The 27,568-nt window shown below is 38.3% G+C and overlaps 4 protein-coding genes across 7 annotated transcripts; 3 read left to right on the top strand and 1 right to left on the bottom strand.

The window, feature by feature from the left end:
* The first annotated feature begins 1,353 nt into the window (after positions 1-1,353).
* Positions 1,354-7,640, top strand: LOC119660757 (ADP-ribosylation factor-like protein 4C). 4 transcript variants are annotated; one of them, XM_038069521.1, is made up of 7 exons: positions 1,354-2,036; positions 4,577-4,717; positions 4,806-4,970; positions 5,036-5,155; positions 5,357-5,454; positions 5,599-5,701; positions 6,016-7,640. In XM_038069521.1, exons 3-7 carry the CDS (start codon positions 4,911-4,913, stop codon positions 6,457-6,459), a joined length of 825 nt encoding a protein of 274 aa, XP_037925449.1. In that variant the 5' UTR covers positions 1,354-2,036; positions 4,577-4,717; positions 4,806-4,910; the 3' UTR covers positions 6,460-7,640. The 4 variants fall into 4 exon arrangements, with proteins under 4 accessions (XP_037925449.1, XP_037925446.1, XP_037925447.1 ...); XM_038069518.1 differs by lacking the exon at positions 4,577-4,717; XM_038069519.1 differs by lacking the exon at positions 1,354-2,036 and having other exon boundaries at positions 4,557-4,717.
* Positions 7,641-9,159: 1,519 nt separating this feature from the next.
* Positions 9,160-10,450, bottom strand: LOC119660761 (prenylated Rab acceptor protein 1). The gene is made up of 4 exons (XM_038069527.1): positions 10,210-10,450; positions 9,737-9,949; positions 9,467-9,660; positions 9,160-9,401 (listed from the first exon to the last, which is right to left on the bottom strand). The coding sequence occupies exons 1-4, from the start codon at positions 10,308-10,310 to the stop codon at positions 9,304-9,306; spliced, it is 606 nt and encodes a 201-aa protein (XP_037925455.1). The 5' UTR covers positions 10,311-10,450; the 3' UTR covers positions 9,160-9,303.
* A 115-nt stretch (positions 10,451-10,565) lies between these two features.
* Positions 10,566-16,122, top strand: LOC119660738 (zinc finger FYVE domain-containing protein 9). Its single transcript, XM_038069438.1, is given in 9 exon segments — positions 10,566-13,753; positions 13,813-14,064; positions 14,130-14,620; positions 14,685-14,849; positions 14,851-14,959; positions 15,033-15,279; positions 15,337-15,457; positions 15,512-15,673; positions 15,753-16,122. Coding segments are annotated over 9 exon segments (4,026 nt in total). The 5' UTR covers positions 10,566-11,436; the 3' UTR covers positions 15,915-16,122.
* Positions 16,123-18,666: 2,544 nt separating this feature from the next.
* On the top strand, positions 18,667-27,384 carry LOC119660739 (calcium-activated chloride channel regulator 1-like). Its single transcript, XM_038069439.1, has 3 exons — positions 18,667-19,928; positions 23,639-24,063; positions 24,122-27,384. Exons 1-3 carry the CDS (start codon positions 19,740-19,742, stop codon positions 27,168-27,170), a joined length of 3,663 nt encoding a protein of 1,220 aa, XP_037925367.1. The 5' UTR covers positions 18,667-19,739; the 3' UTR covers positions 27,171-27,384.
* Positions 27,385-27,568: the final 184 nt, after the last annotated feature.

Genomic DNA, 27,568 nt, shown 5'->3' with positions numbered 1-27,568 from the left:
CTTTATCTATTTTGCAATGTTCCCAATGCAATACTCTCTTTTTATGTTGGCACCGGAAAGAGTTTGTTTTGAAGTTGTATAGGGTGGAGGAAAAGTATCTAGATGCTTTGTGTATAAAATTGAAATGAAAAGAGGAAAGCTAAGTTTTATAGTTTCACATGGGCATATGTTCCTCTGTTTTTGGCTGTTTGAAATTTTCGCACATCAAGTCAATTTTTTCACGGTGTTCTTGTAGAGCCTCAGTACTTTAGAGATGTGGTCGCCCACTACTGTCCTCGATCTATAAGTCTTTGTAAAGCTTTTTCGATAGTGTAATTTCCAATGTTATTCCCTGGACTGGTCAATAAAATCCTGGTAAGGTCGTTTAGGCAGCAGAGTATTCGCCAGCGAAGGAAGCTCTGATCCTAATACTAACAAGTCCGATGGGTGTAAACCCCAAAAGATAACGGGATCACCACCTTTTGGATTCTCATTCCAACAGAGCTGGCGCCCAACGTGGGGTTATAGTTGTTACGTCCTTAGCAGAGTTGGCGCCCAACGTGGGATCACAGTTGTTGTGTCCGTAAAATTTTGAGGGGAATATTGTCACGTAACTCGTTCATTTTTAACTATAACTTTTCAAAAAAATTCTGGAATTTTGAAGTTGTTCGGAATACGACTAATATAATCTCCCAATTTGATTGTACTCCGAATAATTCCTAATAGTTTGTAATGTCTTAATGTTTACCAGAAAACAACGGCAAAAATCGCCATTTTTATCTAAATGTGCAATGTTAATTTCCACTAACGATATCTTCTAGGAGAAATGTTCTTTTTTAGTATTCGTTTTGTTATCTTGGAGCCAATATGGTATCTGCTCTTGCGAATTCTTGGAAATTCTCTCTATTTAACAGCAAGCATACAAGCTTTATAGAGAATCACTTGATTTTGTACCCTGGTTTTACCAGGGTAGTAGCTAGAAGTCTAGAAACTTTTGTGGCACCCTGCCTATGGTTTGGTTGCATTCCGCTTGGTAAAAGGCTGTGATTATCAATCAGTGTGCAGAGATATTTTAACGATAATCCGATGAAAAGATTTAATAAAAATATGAACAAGTCATTAATAGATTCAAATGCTTTTAGTAGAGGAAGATAGAGTTGCAGATAAAATAGAAATTTTAAAAGATCCGTTTCGTAATTGTATCTGGAAATGTATGTGTTATCTATTTGTATGGCAAAAAGATATAATAATCCGAGTGTATCCAGTTGCTTTTTCAAAACTCCTAGAAACTCTGGAATGGAACTGTACCCACATCTTACATTGCTATTTCTGAACGGAACTAGTGACCTAACATCTGGGTATCTACATTGTGCCAGCCCTGCTCAGTCAGGTAGACAATCTTGTGTTTTTCATTTTGACGTTCTGACATTTGACATAGGAAAACTCTGTGATTTGTAAATGAGTGGGTCTGGAGATTACCTTTCTAGCGTTGATTATAATTCGTTGCTAAAGAATTTTGCGAAATCTATTGGCATATATTGAACGCCTTCGTATCTGGAATTTTTGACGGCCGGGAAGTTGGAAGGGAGTTCCCCCGAATCATGAAATAAATACAAAGTCCCTAACAGTGCAGCCCCTTCGCGTCGAGGACATTTAACTTTGTCAGTTTCCTTTCCCAAAACGAAAATGCTCTGCTATAATGTAGTACGAATAAAGGCGGAAATTATGAATAAATGCATCCGTGGAAATGCTCTCGTGATTTCTATTTTCTAGTTCTTACAAGAGAAATTAATGCCCACGACTTTTGGTATACGAGAAAGTTATTCAGAGTCTCATTCATATTTAAGTGACTGCCTTGCTAATGAGTGTTATCCATGCAGATTGTTCCGATTGTGCACTTTTTCCGTTTATGCATTGTCCTTTATTTATGTTAGTTCGCATGCGTGACGTCTCGAGGATATTAGCCATCTACAGCCTGGTCTTAATCGATAAGATTTTTTTTTGTTTATAAGTAGAATATCACATCTTTTTCAAGAAAAATGAGTGAATTAATACAGGTGAGTGTTTAATTAAGTAAATTATATTGAGTTGTAGTGAATTAACCATATTGTTTGGTGAAGACTGACTGTTGCAACCGAGTCATTTTCGGGCCTTTGGAGACGGATATAAACAATCACTATCTTGCTAGTTGTCTTGTCTAGTGTGTTTTGCTTTAACAAGCCTTGTTGATGACATATCCCTCAATTTATATCGCTATTTTCGTGCCTATTAACATTTGTTTATGAATATAATAATTACCTTTAGGCCGTCATACTTCCTGCAGGACTTTTTGTTCTTCTGGGAACTTTGCAGGTTTTTCATATCATCACTTTATCTGAATGGTTTCTTCATAAAAAAGAAGTTTATGAATCTTTCTGAACTCACTTGAGCATCATATGACGGAAGCAACCACGTAGTATATCGTGAAGCGAGATTTTCTGTCATTTTCCTGTTGCTTTATTGATATCCATATATAATGATTGTAACAACTTTACACTGTTTTATCAAAATGTAAGGGGTCTAAGGACCAAGCTGTCGGATTTCAAACTGTCTACCTTAGCATTCCAACATCACGTCATCTGCGTTTCTGAAACCCGGTTGGAGGACAGGATTTTAGATTCCGAGCTCCTCGGGGGACACTTTGTCTTTCATTTTGACAGAGATTACGCTGCGCTTGGTAAGACAACCGGCAGAGGTGCCTTAATAGCTTGTAAGTTCCCTCTCTTCGCCGAAGTCATCTTTTCCTCCTCCTCATCCACCTACGATTTTTTCACCACCCGAGTCATTCCGCAAAACGTATGCCTCTTTGTCTAACGTGTGTATATTTTCCCTGCCCCAGCCCGCCTTCTCTGTACAAGGATTTCCTCGACAAATGATCAGTGGTCCTAATCGTTTTGTTCCCCTCACTTCCTTTCATCCTCTATGGCGACTTTAATCTTCCCATGCCTTCCTGGGCAAACCACTTAGATCGCACTCTTGCCTTTGTCCTCTCTAACCTTTCTGTGCATTGCCTTTCCCAATCTGCTCATGCACCGTCTTATGGTGCCTCTGACGCCCATCATCCTGCTCTCGATTTGGATGCTCAGATATCCCGACTCTACTCTCCTGTTGCGCACAAGCCTACCAAGTTCAATTTTCGTAAGACGAACTTCCAAGGTCTGAACTCAGCCCTTGCGGCAATCAACTGGGTTCCCCTCCTCTCTCCATTAAAGTGTGACCAAGCACTCAACACCTTCTATACCATTTTATCTGATCTTCTTCCCTAAGTTGAAATTTTTGTCCATTCTTTTTTTACAGTTAATATATAAATTAAAAAATGAATTAGGTATTGTTCCTTATATTGTAATTTTTTTTATTTTCTTTCCGGATACAATTGTTTCGGAGACCACGTGCCTCCTTCATCAGTACCAGTACTTAATTAATTAATCTGTCTTAAACTACCCCTATTTATACGATAACTTTCAACTCTATTAATTATTCTGTAATTGTTTCCCATTTTTCCCATCCTTCCCTTTTTCCCCTATTTCTTATTACCTGCTGCATACCTTTTTTTATCAAGGTCGTTGCGTGGTTTCCTTCATTGTGATTTATGATACATATTTATGATGCTGCTGCTAACGATGAGAATGTAATGTTCGCTCTGATAGGGGGATCATCTCATTTTTGGTGTTTATAGAGTGTTGTGAGTTGTTCCCTATCCATTCTATTTTTGATTTTTATTGCTTCCAATGTTTCTTCGATATCTACATTTGGGATTACAACTAATATGAAAAATACCGACTTCTTCTCTGTTACGTCTGTTCCTTTCCCTAGTGCTTACGCTCTTACCCTATTTGGTTCAACACTGAAGACCACAAAACATAGCGAGGAAGAAGTTTCTGTCTTTTTGAACTTACGCTGGCTTAGTTTTTTGTTCAAAACTCTGCGTTCCTCGGCAAATCCTTAATACGTAAGTCCATGTTGAAGACTCACTAAAGCGCGGAAACCTCAAACCTTCCGCTGTCTTGCCATGCTATCCGCTCCATCCATTAAAATCTCCTGCTCCTCAGCTAACTCCTCACAACTATTTTGTGATTTACTCTGCCGCTACTTTTCCTCAGTATATGTTCCCCCTTCTTCCTCCGCCTCCCTCCTGCTAGTGAATGTAGTCTGTCCCGCATCGATAACGATTTGCCTTCTTATCCCTCTCCTGGCCGAGTACCTCATTGACAAACTTGATGCCAATATCAGCCGTGGCTACGGTGGTCTTCCAAACTTCTTTTTGCTCAAAACTGGTCAGTCCATCTCCCTGTCTCTTTTAACGGCTGCACTTCCCGTTCCTTCTCCCCCTCCTCTGCCGATCCACAGGGATCTATTCTGGTCCCTTTGTTATTTTTTTTATCAACGACCTCCCGTCGGAGCTTACTTTGTTTGTTGTCCGTTTAATAAATAACTAAGTAGAGAGCCCTTCAATGTTGGTGCAAGTTTGTCACTTAATGATAATAGTAATCGTTTACAAAAGCGGCCTACCCTTCGATTTTAATGGTTTTCACATATGTTGCCCGAACACCAAATGAAGGACGACTAGCAAATGGCCTTTAGGAATCAAAGAATTGTTTATTGAATGGTTAGCGAGTAACCGCAGCTCCCAAACTAGGAAACCATCAACGTTTAGACCGTAAGCTGCACAAAATTATGTTCAAATCACTAAAATCAGAGGGTATGTTACTTTTCCAAGTAGTTACTATGATAATTTACGCCATGATATTGTCACCGCCTTTGTTAGAATGATTTTACCGAATTTTCAGTATTGTAACATCAACTCATATGTCCGAAAGCATACATGTTCTGTATAAAAAATAAAACAAAGAACCAACTTCTGTTTTGCCATTTGGCGAGCACAAGACCAGAGTATGGGTGCAGCAATGGGTAAAAATGGAGGAAATTTATTGGATTCACTTCCGTCTACACAGGTATCCATCATTATCTTGCCCTAAGATAGGTAACACGTTATTATCTAGTGGTTATTAATTTTCAGGGAACATTACATGTCGTCATGCTCGGATTAGATTCGGCCGGAAAGACTACAGCGTTATATCGTTTGAAATTTGACCAGTATTTAAATACCGTACCGACAATAGGCTTTAATTGTGAAAAGGCAAGATCAGATTTCATCGTTCTCAATTGATATAATCGTTCCTTTTAATACTTTTACGGTTTTAGAGCGTAATAACGCACGACAAACCACTTCTAAATCTGAAATTTCAATTTCTTTTTCTCAAATTTTCCTTTCAATCCTTCAATATCTATGAAATAATGCGCAAATCGAAGATTAGATTGGGATTTAAACATTTTTTAGGTCCGAGGTGCTGTTGGGAAAGCCAAAGGTGTTCAATTTCTAGTTTGGGATGTTGGTGGTCAGGAAAAATTACGTCCGCTCTGGCGAAGCTACACAAGGTAATCGAAGGAATATGAAGTGTTCAACGTTTTCAAAGATAGTTTTGAGTTTTAGCAGTTAATCCGCATGGGAGTTGCTAGATTTAATTTGTCTAAACTAATATTCGATAGGGGAATTAGTTCAGATGAAGTTCTCTTTTCCAGGTGTACCGATGGTATAGTGTTTGTTGTGGATTCAGTGGACGTGGAAAGGATGGAAGAAGCTAAAATGGAACTTATGCGGACCGCTAAATGTCCAGATAATCAGGTGTGAAATATATATCTTTTCATCTAGTTGTTTCATTCGATTCATTCATTCAATGGTCTATCGCATTCAGAGGTTAGGAGAGGAATTGTTCATTTTTAGTACAGGTTTCTCCTCCATATCACTTTGAAAATGCTTGAAATGCAATGGAAATTGAATTGCTTGCATATACGCAGGCAATCAGCTTCATGCTGTCGCACTTTCAATTTTCTGAATAAGTGGACTTTCATTTCTTCATCTGCATTATGTTTGTCGCCCATTTATCATCAGTTGTTTAAAAACTGCTTCTCGTATATTTACCGATGATTCACTTCTAGGGGGTTCCTGTATTGATCCTAGCAAATAAACAAGACTTGCCCGGCGCTCGTGAACCAAAAGAATTAGAAAAATTACTAAGTTTGCATGAGCTATCCCCTATACATCCGTTAACATCATCTGGGCCTGCTATTGATTCACTATCAACAACCGGCTCACCGCATCAGAGTTCCACAGCGAAAACACCTGGAGATAATATTATTCGAAAGGAAGATTGTCACACGCAATCATCAAATACAATTACATCTATTCTAAACACAGCAAGCACAACGGCAGCTAATAGTAGTACTACTGTGACTTCATCGTCATATCAGAATTACAAAGGTTGGCATATTCAGCCAGCGTGCGCCATAACGGGCGAAGGACTGCAAGAAGGTTTGGAGGCTCTACATGAAATGATTGTAAAAAAGCGTAAAATGAATAAAGTAACCAAGAAAAAACGATAAGCCGTCCCATCGGTTTTCAAGTCGCCGATGGGTTTTAGGTAATATTTTTGTAAAGTAGAAGACAACCGTGAGTTTTGTGTGTTAACCACTGCCTTGCCGTTTGATTTATAAACACGCGATTCAGACTTTCGGACTAGAAATGAAGGATTCGAAATTATTCCGCCAGCCTGAACCTCGAAGTATTCTTCCTAATAACTTAAAAAGTCTGCCTTTCATCATTTCAACGGACAAGGCATATATATTCAGCTATGTGATAAGGAAGCGCGACCCTCGTCAGATCTGGATTTGTGAATATGTTGTACATACTATTTTCAAAATTAAATGCGATTTGAACACTTTGAATCATGAGATATTAAAACCACTCACAAATTCATGTGTACATCATGAAATATTAAGCCATCGAGTGCTCATAAGATTTCTTTATGATAACGCAGTTAAAGCCATCGCTTTCAAAAAAAGGCTTTTATTCTAAGCAAGGGTTTACTGAAATCGAAAACAGCATAAAACACTTTCAAAATTCTAACCTATTCCTTGAGTGTCGATATAGGAAACATTAGGTATTCAGCGCAAACTTTCACAGTTCCGTGCTAAAAAAGGAAGTACGCAAAATTTTAAGAAATCTTATTTTTGGAATCATACAGCGCCGCTTACTTCGCTCGTTATTAGATGAGACTGATATTTTGTATAGTTACTACTACGGAGCGACTTTTAAAAGAAAATGAAGAAGTGTAGTTATATTTAACAGAAACATAAGATAAAAGATAAAAAAAAAAAACGGCAAGGGAAGACATTTGTTAATTTTTACCATTACTCGGAAAGCAAAAATCGTTGCATTTAGGGAGAGTAAGATGAAAGTATGCGTGAGTTAGAATGTATATTAATGTTCGGCTAAGCACTGTTTTGCATACTTAGTCCATAAGTTCAGGTAATAAGAAACGTTTGTTGTAACTATGTTCGTTATTTGTTGTGAATGTTTTGTTTAATTTGTTATAGTTTTAGTTCTAAATTTGCTTTATCAGGATCATCTTGTACACACGTATTTACCTGCATTCATTTTTATTTTGAATTAATGTGTACGGTCACCCCGTTTTCATTTCTAATTAAGATCATCTATTTATTGCAATCGTAGAATTTCTTATTCTGTTATTATCTCGTAAAAAGTATCTGAAAAAAAAATAATATGAGGAGTTTTATTCTCAAGATTTCCTGGGAGGTTTCCAGCCCCATAGGATAGTTCATTATTGAAGTCCAAAGCAACTTATATATCTATCTCCACAAAAAAAGGGGTTTTTCTACTGCCATGCTAGAGGGCTGGGAGCAGCGTGATCGAAAGTACCTCTTTTTCTTTAGTGTTTGTCCCGTTCACAATCGGCGTCGACCCCAGTCAACTTTTTCGATAAACTTGGATGTTTAACTCAAAAAAAGAGTAGCCCGTGGACCACAAGAGAGCAAGTAAATTGCTTCCCAAGTGTTCCGGTCCGCCATCGAGTGGACGCGGACTCAGGACTCCCAGCATCCTCAAATAAGAAAAATAGTACGGACCATTTTTTTTTTACGTTTTTGCTATATGAGTACTGTCATTATCCTGCTGAAATGTGAGTTCTATGCCATTATTTATCTTTTAAATAGCCGATTGGATCATCTCAATAAATCTTTCTCCATCATTTTTTTTGTTATAAAACACAATTAGAGTTTTCCGAGATAAGAATATGCTCCCCCATATCATGATCGACGCACCTCTGAAGTTGCGGTTCAGTCTTAATGGGTTATTTGCACGAAGAGCTACGTCCGTCAGGTTCGTCTAGATTCATTTTTTTCTCTCATCATATATAATGAGATAGCGTTTCTTCGTTCAAGCCGTCAACTTTTTATCCCGGATTTTTTTTTTTCAAGCTTATAAGTTTGTCAGAAAATGTAGGCTGAGGTTTTTTGACGATTTTTTTTCTATTTGATGTTTTTATTTTCGCTTGAAATATATTGCACTCGATGCTCTCTACTTAAGAGTTGCAATTACGACACAATTTGTGACGCCCCCAATCTGTTTTAGTGATTTTTTCCTAAAAATGTTGATTTGTCGGTAATGTATCTGAATGTTTTCTGAAAATTTGAAGTGAAAATGCTGTATTTTCCCCAAATTTAAAAGAATTTTGCACCACCTCCTCTAATCTATTAATTCGGCGACAAACTTCAAACTTGAAAGTTTAGTTTTTTTTTTAAATCACCGTTTGGCTTGTTTCCACTTCTTCTAGGAGGTTTCCCCTTGCCATTTTAATATTCTGCTTTTTTCTGTTAAAAATATTAGCCTGAAATTATCCTGAGAATTATGAATGGCGGCGTTTTACCGTTCTTTTGAAGATTACTGTGTGCAGCTAGGCAAATTTCATTCATTGTATCACCTATTCATTGGCAAGCGCAGCACGTCTCCTCAGTAATTTGAAATGGTGAGTACTTCCATTGGTTTAAAGGACCAGGGGGGTATAATACCTCTTGCAATCTATCCGCTATCGCGCCCACCACTGCGAAATACAAGAAACGTAATATCAGGACGCTAGACAGCTTTTAGCGATACCGAATTGGTGGATCTCGGCGCAAAACCGGAGTGTCTGGATTTCCTTACTAAGGTAGGCCTAGATCGGATACCGGTTGTTGCGCCGTTGATGATCATGAAAGATTTTAGAGATAGTTGAAAATGATCTGGAGTAGCTTCAAATTTGTTGTTTTTATTATACATAACAGTACATAGTAAAACATTCTGAAAATAATATTTGTAGATCTCAGCTTTTAGCCGAAAAATAAGATAGTGAATATTTTGGCGCAGTGATGGTCACTCTATCGTTGCATTCATCATACAACCTCGGTTAAAAATCCTTCCATATCCTCTGTAACGATTGCATCAATATTATAAGACGATGCATGCAGCATTATAAGAAAAAGTGAGGCACCTGTTGGAAGAAATAAAGGTAATAAGACGAGAGGAATTCGTTGCAAAAGCATGACATTTACATACCCAATGTCCAAAAGAGAGCCGCTCCAGCTCCTACTAAATATAGGATAGGCGCTGCCATACAGTTAATGATCAGACACTGTTGTGATGTGTTTAACGTTTTCCCAAAAATTGTGAACTGTGTATTAGCCAGTCGAACTTGGTAGCAAGCAAAAAGTACTCCGGCCAAAACAAATAATATCAATGGCGACGTTATTCTAAAAATAGTGACCAGGGGATGGGATTTTTGAATCTTTCCAAAATGCAAGGAAGTCAAAAAAGCAGTTTACTTACAGACAGTATGCCATTAAAATTAGGAACACGCATATGTAATTACTTTGAAAATAACTGAGATTCCGTGTTAATCGATTCATAAGTCGTTGAATACTTGTCGGCTTCTTGAAGTTGTTGACATTAAAAAATTCGGAAACAGGTCGCAGGTCCTTCCGCACTTGTTTAAGTATCTGTCCAATGGATGTTGGCAGTTTCGTTGTTATATTCGAGAAACTAGAATACAAAATAAAGGAGTGATACTATGCTATGAACTATATTATTTTGAGTTTCCGATGTTTTGATATTTAGCAGGACATGCTCCAGAAATCAGTCGTTATCCTGTCTTCACTACTAGTGATTTTCGCCACCAGTTTTTCATATTTCAAACAAATAGAAGCCGGAATGGTTGAGATGAGTTCCGCAGGTAATTCAAATGATTTCCGGATACGTGTGATAACAAACTTGATATCAAGACACAATGATTATATATTCACCTTATTTTTGAATTCGGCTCTGTGGCGCTGCCAATGGCATCCTTAACTGTTGGTCCAGGGACATTCATATTTCCACTAATATCTACGCTAACATCATCCATTTTATGAAAACTTTGAAAATATAAATAATTTGAAAACGCCGGCAGAATCGGCCCCCTAGTCGGTTCTAGATCTACTAGCCTTCAAATAGCTCAGAGTCGACATGTCAGTGCTACGTCAAACAAAACAAAGCTACGCATTCTCTTGTTTAGTAATGACGGAAGGTTTGTTCATGTTTGTGTTGGAATCTATGGGTTACCGGTGTATTCAGATCTATTGCTACTGTATTTAAGTAGATACATTGGAGAGTTTGGTCGTTTTCAATCGATGAAGCTGTTGCTGGAAATAATAATAATAATAATCGTTGGCGCAACAATCCAATTGGATCAGAGCCTTGAAGTGTGTTAGAGCACGTCATTCAAGATCGTAACGGTACAGTATAGGGTAGCAGTACCCTGTAGGAGGCAATGGGGTCAGCATTGCCACTCGCCCGAGATTTATACCCTGATTTAAAGAGAAGATTAGATATAAATTGATATGAATATGCATTGATCTAATGGATCTATTTTCGGTTATATACGGGCTAACAATATATATTATTAACCAAAATAGCAGTGTTGGTAACACTTTCTTGTTTCTCCTCCATACAAGCAATTGCACTTGCAACGAACTGCGAACCCATGATTTGGCTGTCATCCTAGGAAGGGATTTACGATGAAAACAAAATTCAAGTTGCAATAGGAATAACCTTTACATGACGAACCTATTTGAAGGTTCCACTTCTCGATTTTGAAAATAAGTGAAACTTGTCGCTAATCGGTCTAGCTTGGTGTGTTGTGAAAGTTCTGTTGACATAGTTGAAGATTTTTAACATACGTGAAAGTGGACTGCACAAATGTCACAGTGAAAATATAACTATTCTCCCAGTCCGTGAGGAAAGGATATTTTTGAGACGTTGTTTAGCCTTCACCACTGTTGTAATATTTCTCCCTAAGCATTACGTAGCATAATTGTCGTCATTCTATTCGTTTTATCTATTCTGCTGAATCTGAATCATTCTTGCTGTTCTAAGGGTGAAAGCTGGGTCTTTTCTTAAGGCTTAGGTAATGCAATGCTGGAGTGAGGAAAATAAATTTGAATGAAAGCATATAATCTCGATAGCTCGTGAGGTATCACGAGAATTTCAAAATGGATTTGGTTGATATCGATAAAGTCCTAGATGATTTGGAACTGAATGAGGACGAGACGAAGTTCAAAACTCCGGCTAGACATTCCGTCAAAACTAAAGTTTGCCCTGAAGAAACTGAACAACCACAGCCGCAAGTTCAACAGGCATTCGAACCTTTTCCAGTGGTTTCCACAATAGAGGCCAATAACAACAACGAGAAACCCACCAAGTCAAAAAGTTTTGTAAATATAACCAATGTTTTCAGTTGCCTTCATGAATATGTAAACGTTGATATTGAACATATCATCCGCGCCGGAACACCACGTAAACAGGAGCAAGAACTAGGTGATTCTCATCAAGAAACTACACAGATTCCACCCCAAATCCAAGAAAAACAACCTCACGGTGATAATGACGATGATGAAGAATGTACTGATTGCTTCCCAGAAGACGAAAATTGCGGTGGAATAACATCCGCTAGTTCAATTACAACCTCATCACCCTCATCTTTTTCCTCTGGTCCATCGCCAGGTTCGTCAAGTGATTCATCTAAATCATTCACTCCCGAAGATGAATTTTGCAATTCAAAAAACGACCAGGAACAGGACGATGATTCCCCTGCCAAACCCGAAAAGATTGCAGAACGTAGCGATGTGGATTCTCACTCCTCAGGCGCAGTAACTGACCCAGAGGGCGAAATCGAACCAGATATTAACACATATCAAGGATCTAGAAACACCAAAGGTCTTGATGAAAATAGCTGTGAACTTGGATTGTCATCGATATCATCATGTTTTTACAACGAGAACACTTCTTCATCTTTCCCTGGCCTAAGCAATGATTTATATAAACTGGATGCATTGAACTCTGCACCTTCATCCACTCCGAAAGATAGTGAAGAAATCGTTTCCGAGGAAGCAGAAAAAAGCCACACTGAAAACATCATTGACCATCATCCAACTGCAATTAATACCCCCGAACAAGAAGTAAACTTTGTGCAACCAGATGAAAGGTTAAATCCTACAAACTCACCACGAGAATCTCAGGCAATAGATCAACCGGCTGTAATTGGATTTGGTTCAACAATGGATGAAATATCAGATACTGAATTGGATAGCATTTTACAAGAAATTGATAGCGATCTGCAGATTTTTAATTCCGCCAAAACGTCTGAGTTCGAACGTGAAACAACACAAAACGAAGTACTCGATACGTTGGATAAAAGCGACGTCGCTTCAGCCTCCATGTGCGTTCCTCCTGTAGACCGAACATCAAAAGCCACTACTGATGAAGATAGTCATGGCAACGATAACATTGCTAACATGGATAACTTCTCCCAGGCATCTACCATCGAATTTGCAGAATCCCGTATTCAAACTGATTTTGAAAATGAACCACCAGCTGTTCAGACCGGCAACTACGAGGGACTAGCAACAAGCGACACTCTTACAACAACAGAATGTCACCAAGAAATTTGCAATTTTACATGTGAAAATCAAGAAAGCAATTTGGATACAGATCAAACAACAAAGGTCAATCAACATCGTCCAAATTCCCTCGACATTCCTGCACAATCGATCAATGTAATTTCGACGGCAGGCCAGACACCTCCTGCATCTGTTTTAGACAACGATCGCAATACTGTGTCAAATTCAAGTTCAGACGACCTGTCCCCCCAAACTTCCGGCCAAGTCTCCGAAAGCGAGATCATGGCGTCAACTCCTATTCAAGCTACAGGATTCAGTGGTGACTCTAAATTGGGTAAAGTGCCACCGTTTTGGATACCCGATAGTGAAGCTCCAGCATGTATGCAATGTCAAATAAAGTTTTCCTTAATAAAACGGCGTCACCACTGTCGTGCTTGTGGTCTTGTCCTTTGTTCCACGTGCTGTTCTCAAAAGGCTAAACTTGAGTTCCTTGGGGACATTGAAGTTCGCGTCTGTGTTCAATGCCATCTTATCCTACGAGAACGGACCACAGGTTCCAACGAATTGGGGCAAGTTAATATGAATATAAACGAAAATGCTGCACTGAATCGATCACCGAATCCGAACAACCCGATGGAATATTGTTCGGTAATCCCACCCCACCAGCAGGTTACAGACGCAATCGCTTCCTCCAATCCTATATCGGTGATGGTTCCTGTCGGTGTTCTAAAGCGAGAAGGTGTTCCGCCAAAAAATAATCGAAAAGACAAAAACGTGATATTTAGTGATGGAATTCGACCTGGATGTGATCTAGCTGAATTAGATGATACCTGGGACGACAAGGGTGAAAGCAGTAGCAGCAGTAGAAAGTCAGGAAATAACAACAGCAGAAAATCACACACCCCATCAGGTGAAAAATTAGCTCCTGTGTGTCCCTTAAAAAAATAGAAACTATTGAATGATTTCCAGGTCTAAGTTCACCTCCCTATCACGGTCATGCGAGTTCCTCCCGTTCTAAACGGCCTGCTACCAAGTTTCAAGAATCTGAATCATATATCCCAGAAACTCCAAACGGATTACCGCCAATTTATACGAAAAATATCACTGAAACGGAGCTGATTGACGTGGCAAACGATGCTGAGCTTATATCACGCCTCAAATCAGAAACCCTACAATTCGCAATCCAGAGAAATTTATATGTTTTTGTTAAAATCACAAAGCGTAAGTCAAGAAACTTCCACTCAAATTGAAAATAAGTGAATTCACTCTTTTTTTTTACTATATAGTAAAATGCTGCGTCAACAAAACAGTTATGAACTTCACCAGTCGAGGAATGCATCACGTCGGTCAAGATGAAATTGTAATTCTTCTGGAATATGATGAAACTTCGACGAATCCTCAAAATAGACTTGTGCCTAAGGATATCTTTGTTCACTTGAATTTAATCTATTGTCAAGCCCATAGGGGTCGAACAGTTAGCGAACTAGGGTTTTCAATGCCCAATTCACAGTATTTTCTAGGATCCCGTGATCATGGTGGCTTTCTCTACATAAGGCCAACATTTCAATGTCTTTTGGAACTTTGTTTGCCAGACGCTCCATTCCTTATAGGTATTTTGATACATAAATGGGAAATTCCATGGGCGCGAGTGTTTCCCTTAAGATTGATGCTCAGGCTTGGAGCGCAATTTAGATACTATCCGAGTCCGCATGTGTCAGTACCGTTCCGTGATCCTGTTTATGGTGAAATAGCCCAGACAATCATCAATTTTCTAGCGGTATATTCCATAAGAGATTGTAATAGTTTGAGATAGTTTTCCAAATTCCTTTTTTGGTTTGCAGGACTTTCGAAACTACTCCTACACTCTAGGTACCATTCGTGGAATGTATATTCATATGGAGGATCGAAAAACTAATGTGTTGATACCAAAAAACCGACATGATCAAATCCTTAAGGCACTAAACAATTCAAGTGATCATATCCTGGCTCTTGGTGGCAACCTGTCGAAAAAAAGCAGATGGCCACTTGGTATGTATTCAGAATATGGAATCTAATTGCGCAGAGTCACACACGTACTCCACCCAAGCTATTAATATCCAGGGGCAGCCAAGAAAAGGTATAGGGTACGGTTCAATTTTCATTCGGAATTCATTATATTTTTCATAATTATTACCAATCGACTGGAACAGTAACCGGTGCTAGTTTCCTAGTACTCAATGGTGCCTTAAAATCATCTAGCGGGCTGCAGGGAAAGTGCAGCATAGTTGAGGATGGTCTTATGGTTCAAATATTGCCCGCAAAAATGGCTCTAGTCAGAACTGCTTTACAGAATAGGACAGATGTTGAGATTGTTTGCGGTCCTGTCGATGCCGACGAATCACAAACAGAGACTGTCAACATACTATGGACAGATGATGATAAAGAGTTTAACATAGGGTATACAATCTCGTAGCTATGTTAGGTGTAGGACAAAATCTAATTGTTTTTTGACAGTGTGAAATCACCGATCGATGGTAGGAAAATGGATGGTATTCCTAGCATACGTGTTCATTCTGGGTTGAATCACTCCAATGCCAGCCACATCCTACGATGGACAGAAGTGTTTATAATTCAAGTAAGATTGCAGACTTACTTTCGTAATCATTTGACTTCTAAGTCCTCTATTTAGATGGACGACGAATCACCGCATGATAAGGATACAATCGATGTTCAGAAAATTTCTGAACAAATAGCCAAAAGTGCGTCGAGTGCGCTAGTCTCTTTCTTGGATCTTTTGGCGGCTAGTGGCTGTGTTAGGATAGGATTACGTGTAACGCTACACCAGGATAATGTACATTTATTCTTAACGTCTATCTTGCCAAAAGTTTGAAGTGCTTACAATATTCTTTTACTCGTTTTTCATCCCTCAGGTTTGTTATGAAACTGGCTCACTGAATTCCAAGTTACCACCATTATATATGAATGCTCTAGACAACGAGCTGATTCCAACTCTTCATCGGCTTGGGACAAGTTTACACGGAATCGGCAAGCCAATTATTTTTGAATTGATTTTTCATATTCTTGATAAATAAAATCAATGTTTTCCTTTTCTTCCCTTCCCTCCTTATTGTGTTTAAAATCATATCTTATTAGAAACATTCGTATTTATTAGCAAATGTTCACAAGTGAGTAGTGTAACACTCTTGCAAGCTTAACGAATGGAGCAAGCATATATATATATATATGTATGTATATATATTGTATATTGTCTGTATAAGTAAATGGAACTATGTTACAATATCGCCGAGTTTTATTATTCCTCTTAGCATGCGCATACGATGGAAATATTGATTAGTGCTCGAAACTGATCTTACTGATACTGGGTGAACGCATTTACGCACAGAGCGTCGGACTCCTGCAACCGTACACCATCGGACTACCAAGTAAACACCTCCCTATCATCAGAGAAGTAATCTGAAACCGTTTGACATCTTACTCCTGGTTTTGGGAGTCTTCAAGCCAGGGGAGGAGAGAAGGGAGTTGTTAGTTCAGGAAATCCCTTGCCATCTGGTCCCCCCGTCGGTCGAGTTCAATTCTTTTCGCAAAAGCGGAGCCTGGACATAACGCACAACACGACTCCATCTGCAACCGCTCTTCATCATCTCTCTGACAGTGTTGTCTGTAGAGAGCTCCTCTGTATCTGCGTAAAGCTGCTGACGAAAGCCGTCCCACCTTTCACAAGAGGAAAAGGTGTGTTCGGCATCGTCCCTCACTCCATTGCAGAACGCACAATCAGGATATTGTGCCTTTCTAATCTTGTGCAGGTAAGACTGAAAACGTTCATGTCCACTTAGAAATTGAATAAAATAAGTAATCAATCTCGCTATGCGCCAGGGATCTAAAATATCGATGAATCGCACAGTCCAGTTGCCTGTTGGCTCATATTGCCAAGAGATTTGCCACTCGGTAAGTGTGCATTGATGTTCTTCACGGGCAAGTATCCCTCTGAAATCTTCACTCTTGCGCTGTAGGCAGCTTAACGTTCCTTAGCAAAGATGACAACGCGGACCACCATTACGGCCCGTTTAGAGACGGTTCTCGCTGCCATTTTCAGCCTACGTTTTGCTCTCAATTCTGGTTGAATAAAGTCACCACCCAGCAGCATTCGCCTCTCCGTGCCCGAAACGGCGTCCTCCAGAATATCAAGCTGATGCCGAAAGTCGGGCATCATCTCACTCGGCATCAAGTAAATACTAACAAATGTTATCCCTCGGCCGTGGGCAAGAACAGGAAGTCGAACGCCGTCCCCAACTCAGATGGCGACGGTACTCGATAAGTCGAGATGCCACGAAGCCGGGTCCCTGTTCCGGTATTGCTCGCTGATTAGCACTAGATTCGCTTTTCCCTCCGCAGCGAACTACGCTACCAACTGATGAGTGATTGCACTCCGGTGCATGTTAATTTGTAGGATGCTAGTAGCCTCCTATCTCGCTCTAGTTCCGCCCCAAAGATTGGAGGCGACCCCGAACCCACAGTGTGTGTAACGCTTTCACCAAAAGCAACACGATCCTTGCAGAGAACTCAATTTTCGCTTTCATTGCAGATCTTCTCTCCGCTAGAATTGCATTGGGGGAGTGGCACCGCAACAAATATGTTGAGCTTTCATACCACAATCTATTAAAAATTCAAGGCCACTTGATTCTGCACACCCTGGCGAATCCCCTTGTTCTTGTGTCGGCGGAGGACACAAAGAATCATAGGGTAAGCAAGCAAGTATTGAAGGAAAATTCAGCAGCTTTGCCTTCTTTCGCAGCACCTTCCGCTTTTGTCAGCTGAAAGTCTTCTTAAGTTCACCGCATCCGATCTGCATGTATGGTATCTGTTTCCACATAGAGATATTAGACCAGTTGCGTTTATAAATACAGTTTCCCTTTCATCCGCCTTTGAGCTGAAGATACGAATTATAAAACTTTTAAGCGACCTTGAGCATAAAAATAATACAATTTACCGAGGAGTCTAAATGCATTGGTTTTATAGGACTTATCGGGATTTTTTCCAAGGACAGTCAGCTTTGTACGGATTAACTGCAAATACGAATAATGGGGATACGAAATATGAGGATTCCACTGTATAAAGGAAAATATAATTTTGTCGTCATTATTTAAATGAAGTTTTATACACTGGAATTCATAGATGCAAATCATTCACGCTATTCAAAGTTTTGCTGCTGGTCGGTTACATTACCATATGTAGTACATGAGTAAACAACTCGGGAAACCGGAAGTTGAACCCTTCAGATATGAAAGGTTTTGTGTTTCCCTTTGTGTGTAACTGATTACATAATGGTTCCACTTATATTGTATATACATAGTTAAAAAATCAATTGGGTACCATTTTTCAAAACCAAGAATGTACTGTATTGATAATAGTCAACTTCATACGCTGTACACCAGGAGTTCAACATTACTAGCGAGATTTATCTAAAACAGTTACAAGAAAAGGAGAAAACTAGTATCTTCCTATATGAACCTATGATACCTCACACGGATACATTAGGACAAAGAATTGTTTACTATCCCCCCTCTCTGCATGTATGATGAGGGCCCTTTACCCTTCATAAAAATGTATATCACTTACTGTACGGGTGGTAGTTCCCATATGTTCACCAAAATTCCGTTCCAATCGGTGTAGCAGTTTTGAAGAGAAGTAGGTATGGTAGACAGACAGTAAACTGAATTTAACAAGGTTTTGTTTTACACAAAACCCTAACAGTGTAGTGCAAAACCTAGTCAGTTCATTTTCTCAAACTTTTTAGAACTAGGTGAGCTTGAGTTAGTTTGTGTAGAGTTGTGGGATTTTTTTATTTAAATCGGAGTGATTTCTTCACCAGATATTGACTGAAAAGATACATTTATCATTAATTCCTAGTTAAATTAAAGAGTTGCATTTGAGTGCTTAAGACGTCCATAATTTATTTAAAAATAATGAGATTATACATAACTACTTTTACTCATCCTAAGAGAATGATAGATTTCAGAGTAGAAGGGCTTCCCCTATATGTTTACACTATCTTTACCATAGTCAGTCATCGTCACCGGTCGTTTACCGGTCAGTCGTTCATTTGCCACGAAAGAAGATGGAGAGGATAACTTTGTTGTTAGATTTCGGCTTGTGATTCGTGCAAGTACTAGACGTTTCAACGGCCGGGAAGCTAAAAGTGGCTTATTAATTACTATATATATGTTACGAGTGACCAATTGACTTTCGCTGTGGAATATGTGTATAAACTCAATTCTCATAATGGATATATAATAGTTAAAAATGGATAAAACCAGTCAAATTTGACATAAAATACACACAACAAAAAAAAAATGAGATGCACCTGTCGCAGGTACACATATGCTACCTATGCGGATTCAAACCTTCTGAAACCCAGTGCATGGTTAGTGCGCTTGCAGTGAAACTCTAATTTTTCGATGCGACCGCGGGCAATCTTTTTTCAGTATAGAGTGTACGTAGCGAGAGCAGTAGTTTTTCGGTTCGGTGAGAATTTTTTTCTCTTGCCAGTGAATATAAAAAAAAGTCTATAAAAACAAAGGTTCCCTCTCCGGTAGTCAGGCTATATTGTTGTTAGCCGGGCTGCAACTATATTGTCAACACACCGGAAGTTTAAAATTCATTCAACCATGCGATTACAGCACGCTTGGATATGGATGTTTATCTATTCATTCATTTATAGAGTAATTAACTTTCGGTGCTAGAACTTGTCATTACTAAAGGGTAAATAAATGCTTATAAAAAGACTGGTTTCAATTTTTGTTAATTTGATGCTATAGCAACCGTTTGCGGCTAGAAGATTTTATTGATTGAAGATATTTTGAGTTTTTTGTCGAATAAGAGTGGTTTGTTTACGTATAATGAAGATGAAATCGATGAATACCATTTCATTTTGTGGTATAAGCAAAATTGTTACCGGGATACTTCTAGCTAATATATTTATTGATATAAGATCATTCGTGGAGGCGTCCGCGTATGAAGAAATTACTATTGAAATTGACGAAAATGTACCACCAAATAATTGTTCGGAAGTTCTCAAAATGCTGGAGGTTAGTACTACACAGAAATGTATCTTGACTAAGTAGATGTATCCGTTTTGAAAAATATAAGTCATCCCACTCACTTGCAATAAATTCTATTTCTATTGGAATTTGCATACCTTTGACTTTTTTACTTCCTTAACATATTAGGATCAAAACAAAGTTATTTTCATTCTTTCGTACAACTCTTCTTCACTTCTTCTTTTATAATGTCAATAAACACACTGTAAGTTATTAGTTTTGGCAAAGATACAGTCTAATTGGCGCTAGTAAAAAGGGTATACATTAAAATTCTACTAAATAATATTCTTACAAAAACCGCTCTTTAAATCTTTGACCACCCTCGGTCAAATCCATTATCAAATATATGCTCTCGACTTTTCACTATGTATCGTATCTCCTTTTTATTTATTTTTATTGCTTCCAAATTCAAGAGGAAAATAAAATAAAAATCAACTTATGAACCATGGTTAGTAAAAGATGGTCACAGTAATATATATGGCTAGGAACAGCACCTCCTAACAATAATTAGATTGTTTTGGCTATCGGTGATTTCGAGCGATTTACAATCAGTGGACCTACGCATACCCTCGGAAAGCTAATTTCTCCGAGCAGCGCGAATTTGCAAATCTTATATATCCATTTAGGGGGCGATTTTCCTACGGGGCTTGAAAGGGTGGATCTCCCGCGTTTTCTTTCATTCTCTCCTTTACTCTTGTGGGATTGGGGTTCAAAGTTAAATCCAACTGTTTTGACATAAAAATAGTTTAGACATGAAGCTAAGCAAAGACGCACCTAAAAGTGCCATGCCTTTTTGAAGGGGGAAGACCGCTATAATTCTTCAAATGGATTAAAAAGGGGAATCCTTCTACTTTCTTCTTCATATCCACCACCACCTCATCCTCTCTTATTCCTTTGGTAGGGTTGTTTACCGGCTCTTGAAGGTATATTCTCTGCTGGAGTCATCTATCTCGATGTCATTTTTAGACAAGCTAGTCCGTATTTCGTTGAAAAATTTCGTGGGGATTTGAGAGGGTTTTTTTGAGTCTATATTTTACTAAATCAGTAAATTAAAAAAAAAATCAAAAAAAAAAAAATGCTAATTGTGAAAAGTCCCCTTAATATTTTTCAATTCAATTGTCTTTTTATGTTACTATAAAAAATGTATGTAGTATTATTGCGAACAACATATTGTTATCTGACAATACATAATTGGAACTTGTCCCAAAACTGTTTTATCGATGAAAAATCGAGATACGAGTGGTTTATGCTTCATTGATCCTGTATCTTATTTAACTTTGTATTGCTAGTCCAGTGGCAACCTGGTTTAAAAAAAAATGGCTTACAAAGTCAGTTAATAAAAGTTTTACGACTTAGATAGTTCACCCCTTCTTTAATTTGATTTTCGTTTCGAGCTAATGTGCGACCAATCTAAATATACATATTTGAAAGAGTTTCAATTGTACGGAATAAAAATTCTAATTTTAATTTCAAATTTTGGTCATCTATATTAACCAAAAAGGTATCTTCAAATTCTCCACAAGTGCAATGTACAGAGGAATTGAAAAAAAAAAAACAATTCCCATCGATTTTCTCACACAACTCATTCATTTTCTTTCATGTTTTTTGCCATGAAATCAAGTAGAAGATGTAAGTACAGCATTTGAAAAAGGTGCTGGGAATCATGCAAGCGCAGAAGATTCAAACGGTTATTGTATTTAATTTCTTGGTTTTTTTAGCACCTAAAACCCACCATCGAATGGTAATGAAGAGCACGTCTCCATCATCGTGATCATCAGATCAAGTATCTTCTTTTTATTCATATGCTAAAGCTTCAATTGAATGCCTATGAGTACGATAATGCTACATGGATCGTATTTGGATGCTTGGTGAAGCCTTCAAGTCATTAGATTGTTCATTTATTTAGTCGTTATTGTTGTTGCTTGGTGGAGATGGTTTACCTTCCATCTAAATTTCTCACACTTTTATAGTAGTAGTAGGAATACTTCCATAGAATAAGAGATACATTGTTTGAACATAGGTTAAGGCTATTTGGGCAATAATAAAAAAAAATACAACAATCATCTTAGAGCTTACGAAGAGCGTCTTTGTATCTAAACCCATGCCGAATTTGAATACAGTTTGCAATTGCCATTGTTTTGTGGAGAGTCACTGACTGCGTTCATACTTTGAGGTCTCATTTGGGATTATAAGTCATATTAGAGCTGCTACGAACGTCGAATTTTTCATTCCTTGTTAGTTTTGATGTGAAATCATCCAATACTGGGTTTTAATGATAATTTGTCTCGAAAAAACTAATGATACAAATTTGAGATAGAACAATCTCTGAACCCTTTGGCTAAAATATGTAAACAGAATGAGGTGTCTTCCCATTAAATAATTTCTTTTGTTTAGCTAGTAGGTAGTGATTTTTTAGAGCATCAATGTGCAAATAGGAAAACCAAAAACAATTCTACTTGATCTAAAATTCATTAAAGTACTATGTTAATCATCCCTCACAAAACGTGGGCACCTTTCATTCCCTGTACTCTGTGCTAGTACACTTGCTTCATCCTAAGTAGAAATCTCATCTCAGAGGCACTGCTATTATGCAAGAGGATTGCACTATAAAAGATTCTATTCGTAAGGGGTGAGTGGTGGACTGCAGAGGGCTCCTACTTTAAAAAGGATGCTTTTAGGAAAAGTAGGTATTTTAATTCTACCCCACATATCCGACTTCTAGTGATAACATGTAGAATAGAAAGATTTTACCGGGAAACTGTTACATTCATCGAAAAAAAGCCTTCAGACGTTAAGCTGACTTTAAAAAAAAAACCCGGACCTGAATAGAAATGCAGCGCTTGATGAGACTTCCTAAGTCATTCAGAAAATATGTTGTTTTCCCTAAATTATTTCCAATGCATGGGTAATAATATCGAAATTTGTATTATCTTTCTTTTACCCTACTTAATAGCCAAAATTAGAGAAAAATCCATCATTTTTTACATCAGGGCGTAACGTACAGGTAAATGCGGATTAGTATAGATTAAACTGTAAGCTATTTAAACATGGATTCATTCATGGAGCTTCCTCTACCTTCAAAGTATCGTAAGTAATCGCTCTGTGCTCTATTTAGTTTATTTAACTGAATTTGAATTTAGTGCTGAAAAGATTTCTGAGTGTAAGAGCTTATCTGATTCTACCGTTTTTAATCTGGCAATGAAAAGCGTTGCTTGTGATTCGTGCTAAGGGATTTATCTCCACTTTTTCGTCTTTAATCTATTTCTTTCTTTTATCTAATACAATTCCTCCATAGCTTAAGTCAATCATTTGCGGTAAAGTCCAACCATTTATGTGGAGTTCTCAAATTGTCTTAATAAGTTGGAGTGCTAGTAGCTAACCAGTGATTACCATAGACCCTTAATAAAATTATCTAGATATTGGAAACATGGTAGTTATCTCTTACAGCAGGTCACATTCTGATTCTTTAAAAGAAAGTCTAGGCAGCCAGCTCTTGGTTTTGAAATTCATTTCCATTATCCAGTAAAATCATGTTGTTATCGCCATTATTATTATTCTTCTTTTAAAGAATATTTCCTCGGAAATTTTCTCGTATTATTCATGTTTTCGCTATTCTATCTTTCTGAGTGTGGTGACTTAGAATCAACGTATTTATCTAAATAAATATAAACGGATTTTTCCTACTTTTTTAATTCCAGATAACATTGAGCGCCACATCACGCCATCTACTTACCGCTCTTGACCGCACGGTTTATTTTAGTAATTTTTCAATTATTCTCCCACATACGTGGCCCGATTATTGCTTACCTGCAAATACCAGTATTGATCGATCACGAGGTAATCCTAGTGACATTTCAATAACACAGGATCATCTATTATTTGGTGATCAAATTTGGACACAACAGAGCGGCAAATGTGGAGAACGTGGGGATCAAATTTTCGCTAGTTTTAACAGTTTCTATAGGCCTAGTGCTTCGAAAGAGTTACTGAAGGAATGGATTAAATATCGTTATGGCGTTTTTGATGAGATTGGATATGAATCAGATTCTATATATCCACGTTGTTATACAGCCGATAAACAGTATGTTACGGCCTGTTCAAATGAAAAGATAACAGATAATGGGTGAGAATTGTTTTAAAAGAAAATCTGTTCTAGGTTCTAATGTGTAACATTTTTTTAGTTTTTGTGATCAAACCAATCAATCCATAAACTTGGAAAGATTAGTTAATCCTAATGCTGATTCCAGCATATTGTTCCTACCGCAACCAGATAATATAAAGAAGGTTTGTGATGAGAGCAACCACGATCGATTAGCTCCTACTAAACATAATCTGCTATGTGGTCGTCGAAGTGTTCGTGAAATAATAATGAAAAGTTCTGATTTTATCACTAAACCTAATAACGAGAGTTTATTGAACGTAAAGTCATTTCTGATAAGTCCACTTATAAATTATAGAAGGCGATTGTTGACCCGGTATATCATTGTAATTGATGAGACCCAGAATATTTTAATGAGAGAATCATGGAGTTTTTTACGAAGTGCCATTCGAAAGTGGCTTGTCTACGATCTTCAATCAAATACTGAAGTTGGTATCGTTCTCGCCAATGAAAATTCAGTAGATAAAGTCTTAGGCCTAATGGGACTAGATGTATCCAAAAACCGTGATCTTATCGCCTCGTTTATTCCATACATTCCAAGTGATTCATCTCAGTCTGCGTGCATCCTCTGCGCTATCAAAGAGGCTTTGAAATTGTTTTCACATCGGCGCCGGACAAATGGTTTTGCAAGTGAGGTTCTTCTTATTATCGCTCCAGGAATAGATGATCGGCTAAGCTATAAATCTGTGGTGAATTGGGCCATCGGAAATCGAACCCGCTTTGTTACAATTAATTTTCCAACAATAACAAGACATCGACCAATGGATGAACTAGCAATATTGACTGGAGGTGAAGCCTTCACTGTGCTCGAACAAAAGTACAATAGTGAAAAAAGCTTCCTAAACACATATTTTGATCTGACTACAATTTTGTTCCATGTAAGCTGCAAATACTTCGAAGGACCTCGATCAAAGCTGCCAGTCGAAGTTCATCGGAAGGAACTTATAGATAAGATGAATGATTTCAATTCTTCGAAACGAAGTAGTCGGGTTATCAGTGGAAACTTTTACCTTGATGAAGGAATGAGTACCCCGTCAGGATTTTTTATTTACACGCATAATGTTGAGGTTCCTCTGATACAAAATGTCAAACTTACTAGTCCTGGAGGAATCACATATGGAACACGGAGCGATCAACGCATTCCAGTAAAGCAAATTACTATTATCGCTTCGGTAAATCAAACTGGACCGTGGTCCTACAGAATTGAACGATTTAATGGGAATCCCCAACCACACTATGTTCAAGTACTTGCAACGCCTAGGAGCACAACTAATTCCATTGTACAAACGCGTGCATGGATTCGAAAGTCTGAATTTGGAGGACCTTTCGTATTGTACTGTGAAGTTAAACGGGGTGGCTATCCTGTACATTCAGCTTATGTTGAAGTAAGAATAACGAGACCCACTTTGCAGTGTAACTATACAAATAATTGTGAAGAGAAATTGAAACTACTTGATACTGGTTCAGGCGATCCTGACATAACAAAAGGCGACGGCGTATACTCAAGATATTTTAGTACAGCAATAAGTGGCCCGGGTATGTATCGATTCGACATTTTAGTAGATGACAATGGAAATACCGCATATGCGCTACCCCTTAACTCAGAGATAATTCCAACAGGAAGCCATAAAATGGTTTGCTGTGGGAGCGTCATAACAGATATCAAAACGAAGCAGATACCACCATTCCAGCGACATCTGCCTTCTATTACAATAACAGTAAACCGCAATGAGTCCGAGACTGAATTGAAATCAATTGTTGGTCGAATTGGGGATCTAACCGGGTCGTATATTGGAGATGGAAAAGTTCGCTTAACATGGACTGCCCCAGACATGGGTGGTCATAGTGTCGTTAAATATGAGGTCCGCTATGCCTTGAACTTTTTTGATATAGTTAATAACTTCGACACAGTGGCTTCTATTTGGCCGCATGCTTCTCCTTATCCGTATGCTATCGGAGATATAACGAATTTCATACTGGACATAAATCTTGAACCTGCCCTTTACGGGTCCACCATATTCATAGCGATACGTCCGTTCACAACGTTATTCACAGATGTCGTACCAGGACTTGAATCCAATCCAATACATGTTGTTATCCCAAATCGAATTTCACCTACAACGCCCGATACGGAAATAACTGAAACATCAATTAATCAAGAGAAAAACGCAGCCGAAAGTGAAAGTGACCCAACCACAGGGAAGAGTCCGGTGACCAGAACTAACATTAAAGAATACTCTATTGCTATTGCTGTTGGCATATTCCTCATTAGTATCATTATTGTGCTTTATCTTGTATATTGCATTACCAAACGTCGCCGTAAGCAAGCCAAACGAGATGGATTGTGTAGTGCAGATATTGCGCATACCACTAAAATTGAGTCCTTGCCTCGAAATGAAGCGGTCAAAATATGCCCGAATAAAGGAAATTTAACCGATTCGCTATGTCAGGATGATAATATTTTCCAGCAACAAGAACACTGCCAGCAACACTTCAATCAGAACTCGAATGTTCACCCAGTCATTGAGCCACCCGATCATCATGTTATTGGATTGCCATTGTGCCCAGATGGATCAGAGTATCAGAAGAAGGACTATGTTGATCGGTTTACTCCAACTTTATACTCTGCTTGTGGCACGGTTAGTGTGATTTCAGCTAATGATAACAATACCTTTACACGGCAAGGACGGGTGCTCAGTCCTTACGATTCATGGACTGCATCTCAACTTTTACATGAACATGAATATCGTGTTTCACCAATCGGAGACTTACTGGAAAGTCCAGATCATCTGACACCGAACTATGATGCCCCTCCAATTCCGCCTTTACCATTAAACACAGATTCATATCAGATATATGGTGAATCAGTGACCCAACCCAACAGACAACATCGACATCAGCCTCCAACCTACAGTACCATTCGGCGCAATGAAGGTCCGCCATTGCAGTCATCTACGCATCCAACAAAGCTATTTCATAATAAAAATTCATGTCCTTCTATATCCTCAACACAACAGGACGTTGCTCATTCATTCAATGAGAAAAAACGAAGAAATGTAACGATGGTGTGAACTTCTTATCGGAGCGCTGTTCCGAGTTGTAATCTCAGTGTGTACATATGTTCAAATTTAAGAAATAAAGTTTAAGAGAAAAAAGTAATAAGTAAACCATCAATAAGTAAGTTTTCACTATTTCGATCTCAAATTGAATTAAGCTTATATATATCAAGTTTTAAGTAGAGAAAAAAATATTTATGATCTTATAAAGTAGAAAAAAAAAATAGAATTTGTTGTCTTTTTATTTTACGACAATGGAACATTAAAGGATGCTATTTGGATCTACTTTGCAACTGGGGCGCTGGTCAAGAACCTTGGTCCCAAGAAGGTTTTCGGTTTCTCGCCCTAAGGTCAATTTTTCAAGTATAAAAAACTGGCTTCACCGAAATGAATGCACTGCTGGAAGAGGAAGC

This window comes from Hermetia illucens, chromosome 7 (assembly GCF_905115235.1).
Source record: "Hermetia illucens chromosome 7, iHerIll2.2.curated.20191125, whole genome shotgun sequence".
Classification (NCBI taxonomy): Eukaryota; Metazoa; Arthropoda; class Insecta; order Diptera; family Stratiomyidae; genus Hermetia; species Hermetia illucens.
Note: the sequence above shows the minus strand (reverse complement) of the source record. Positions and strands in the feature narration are given on the sequence as shown.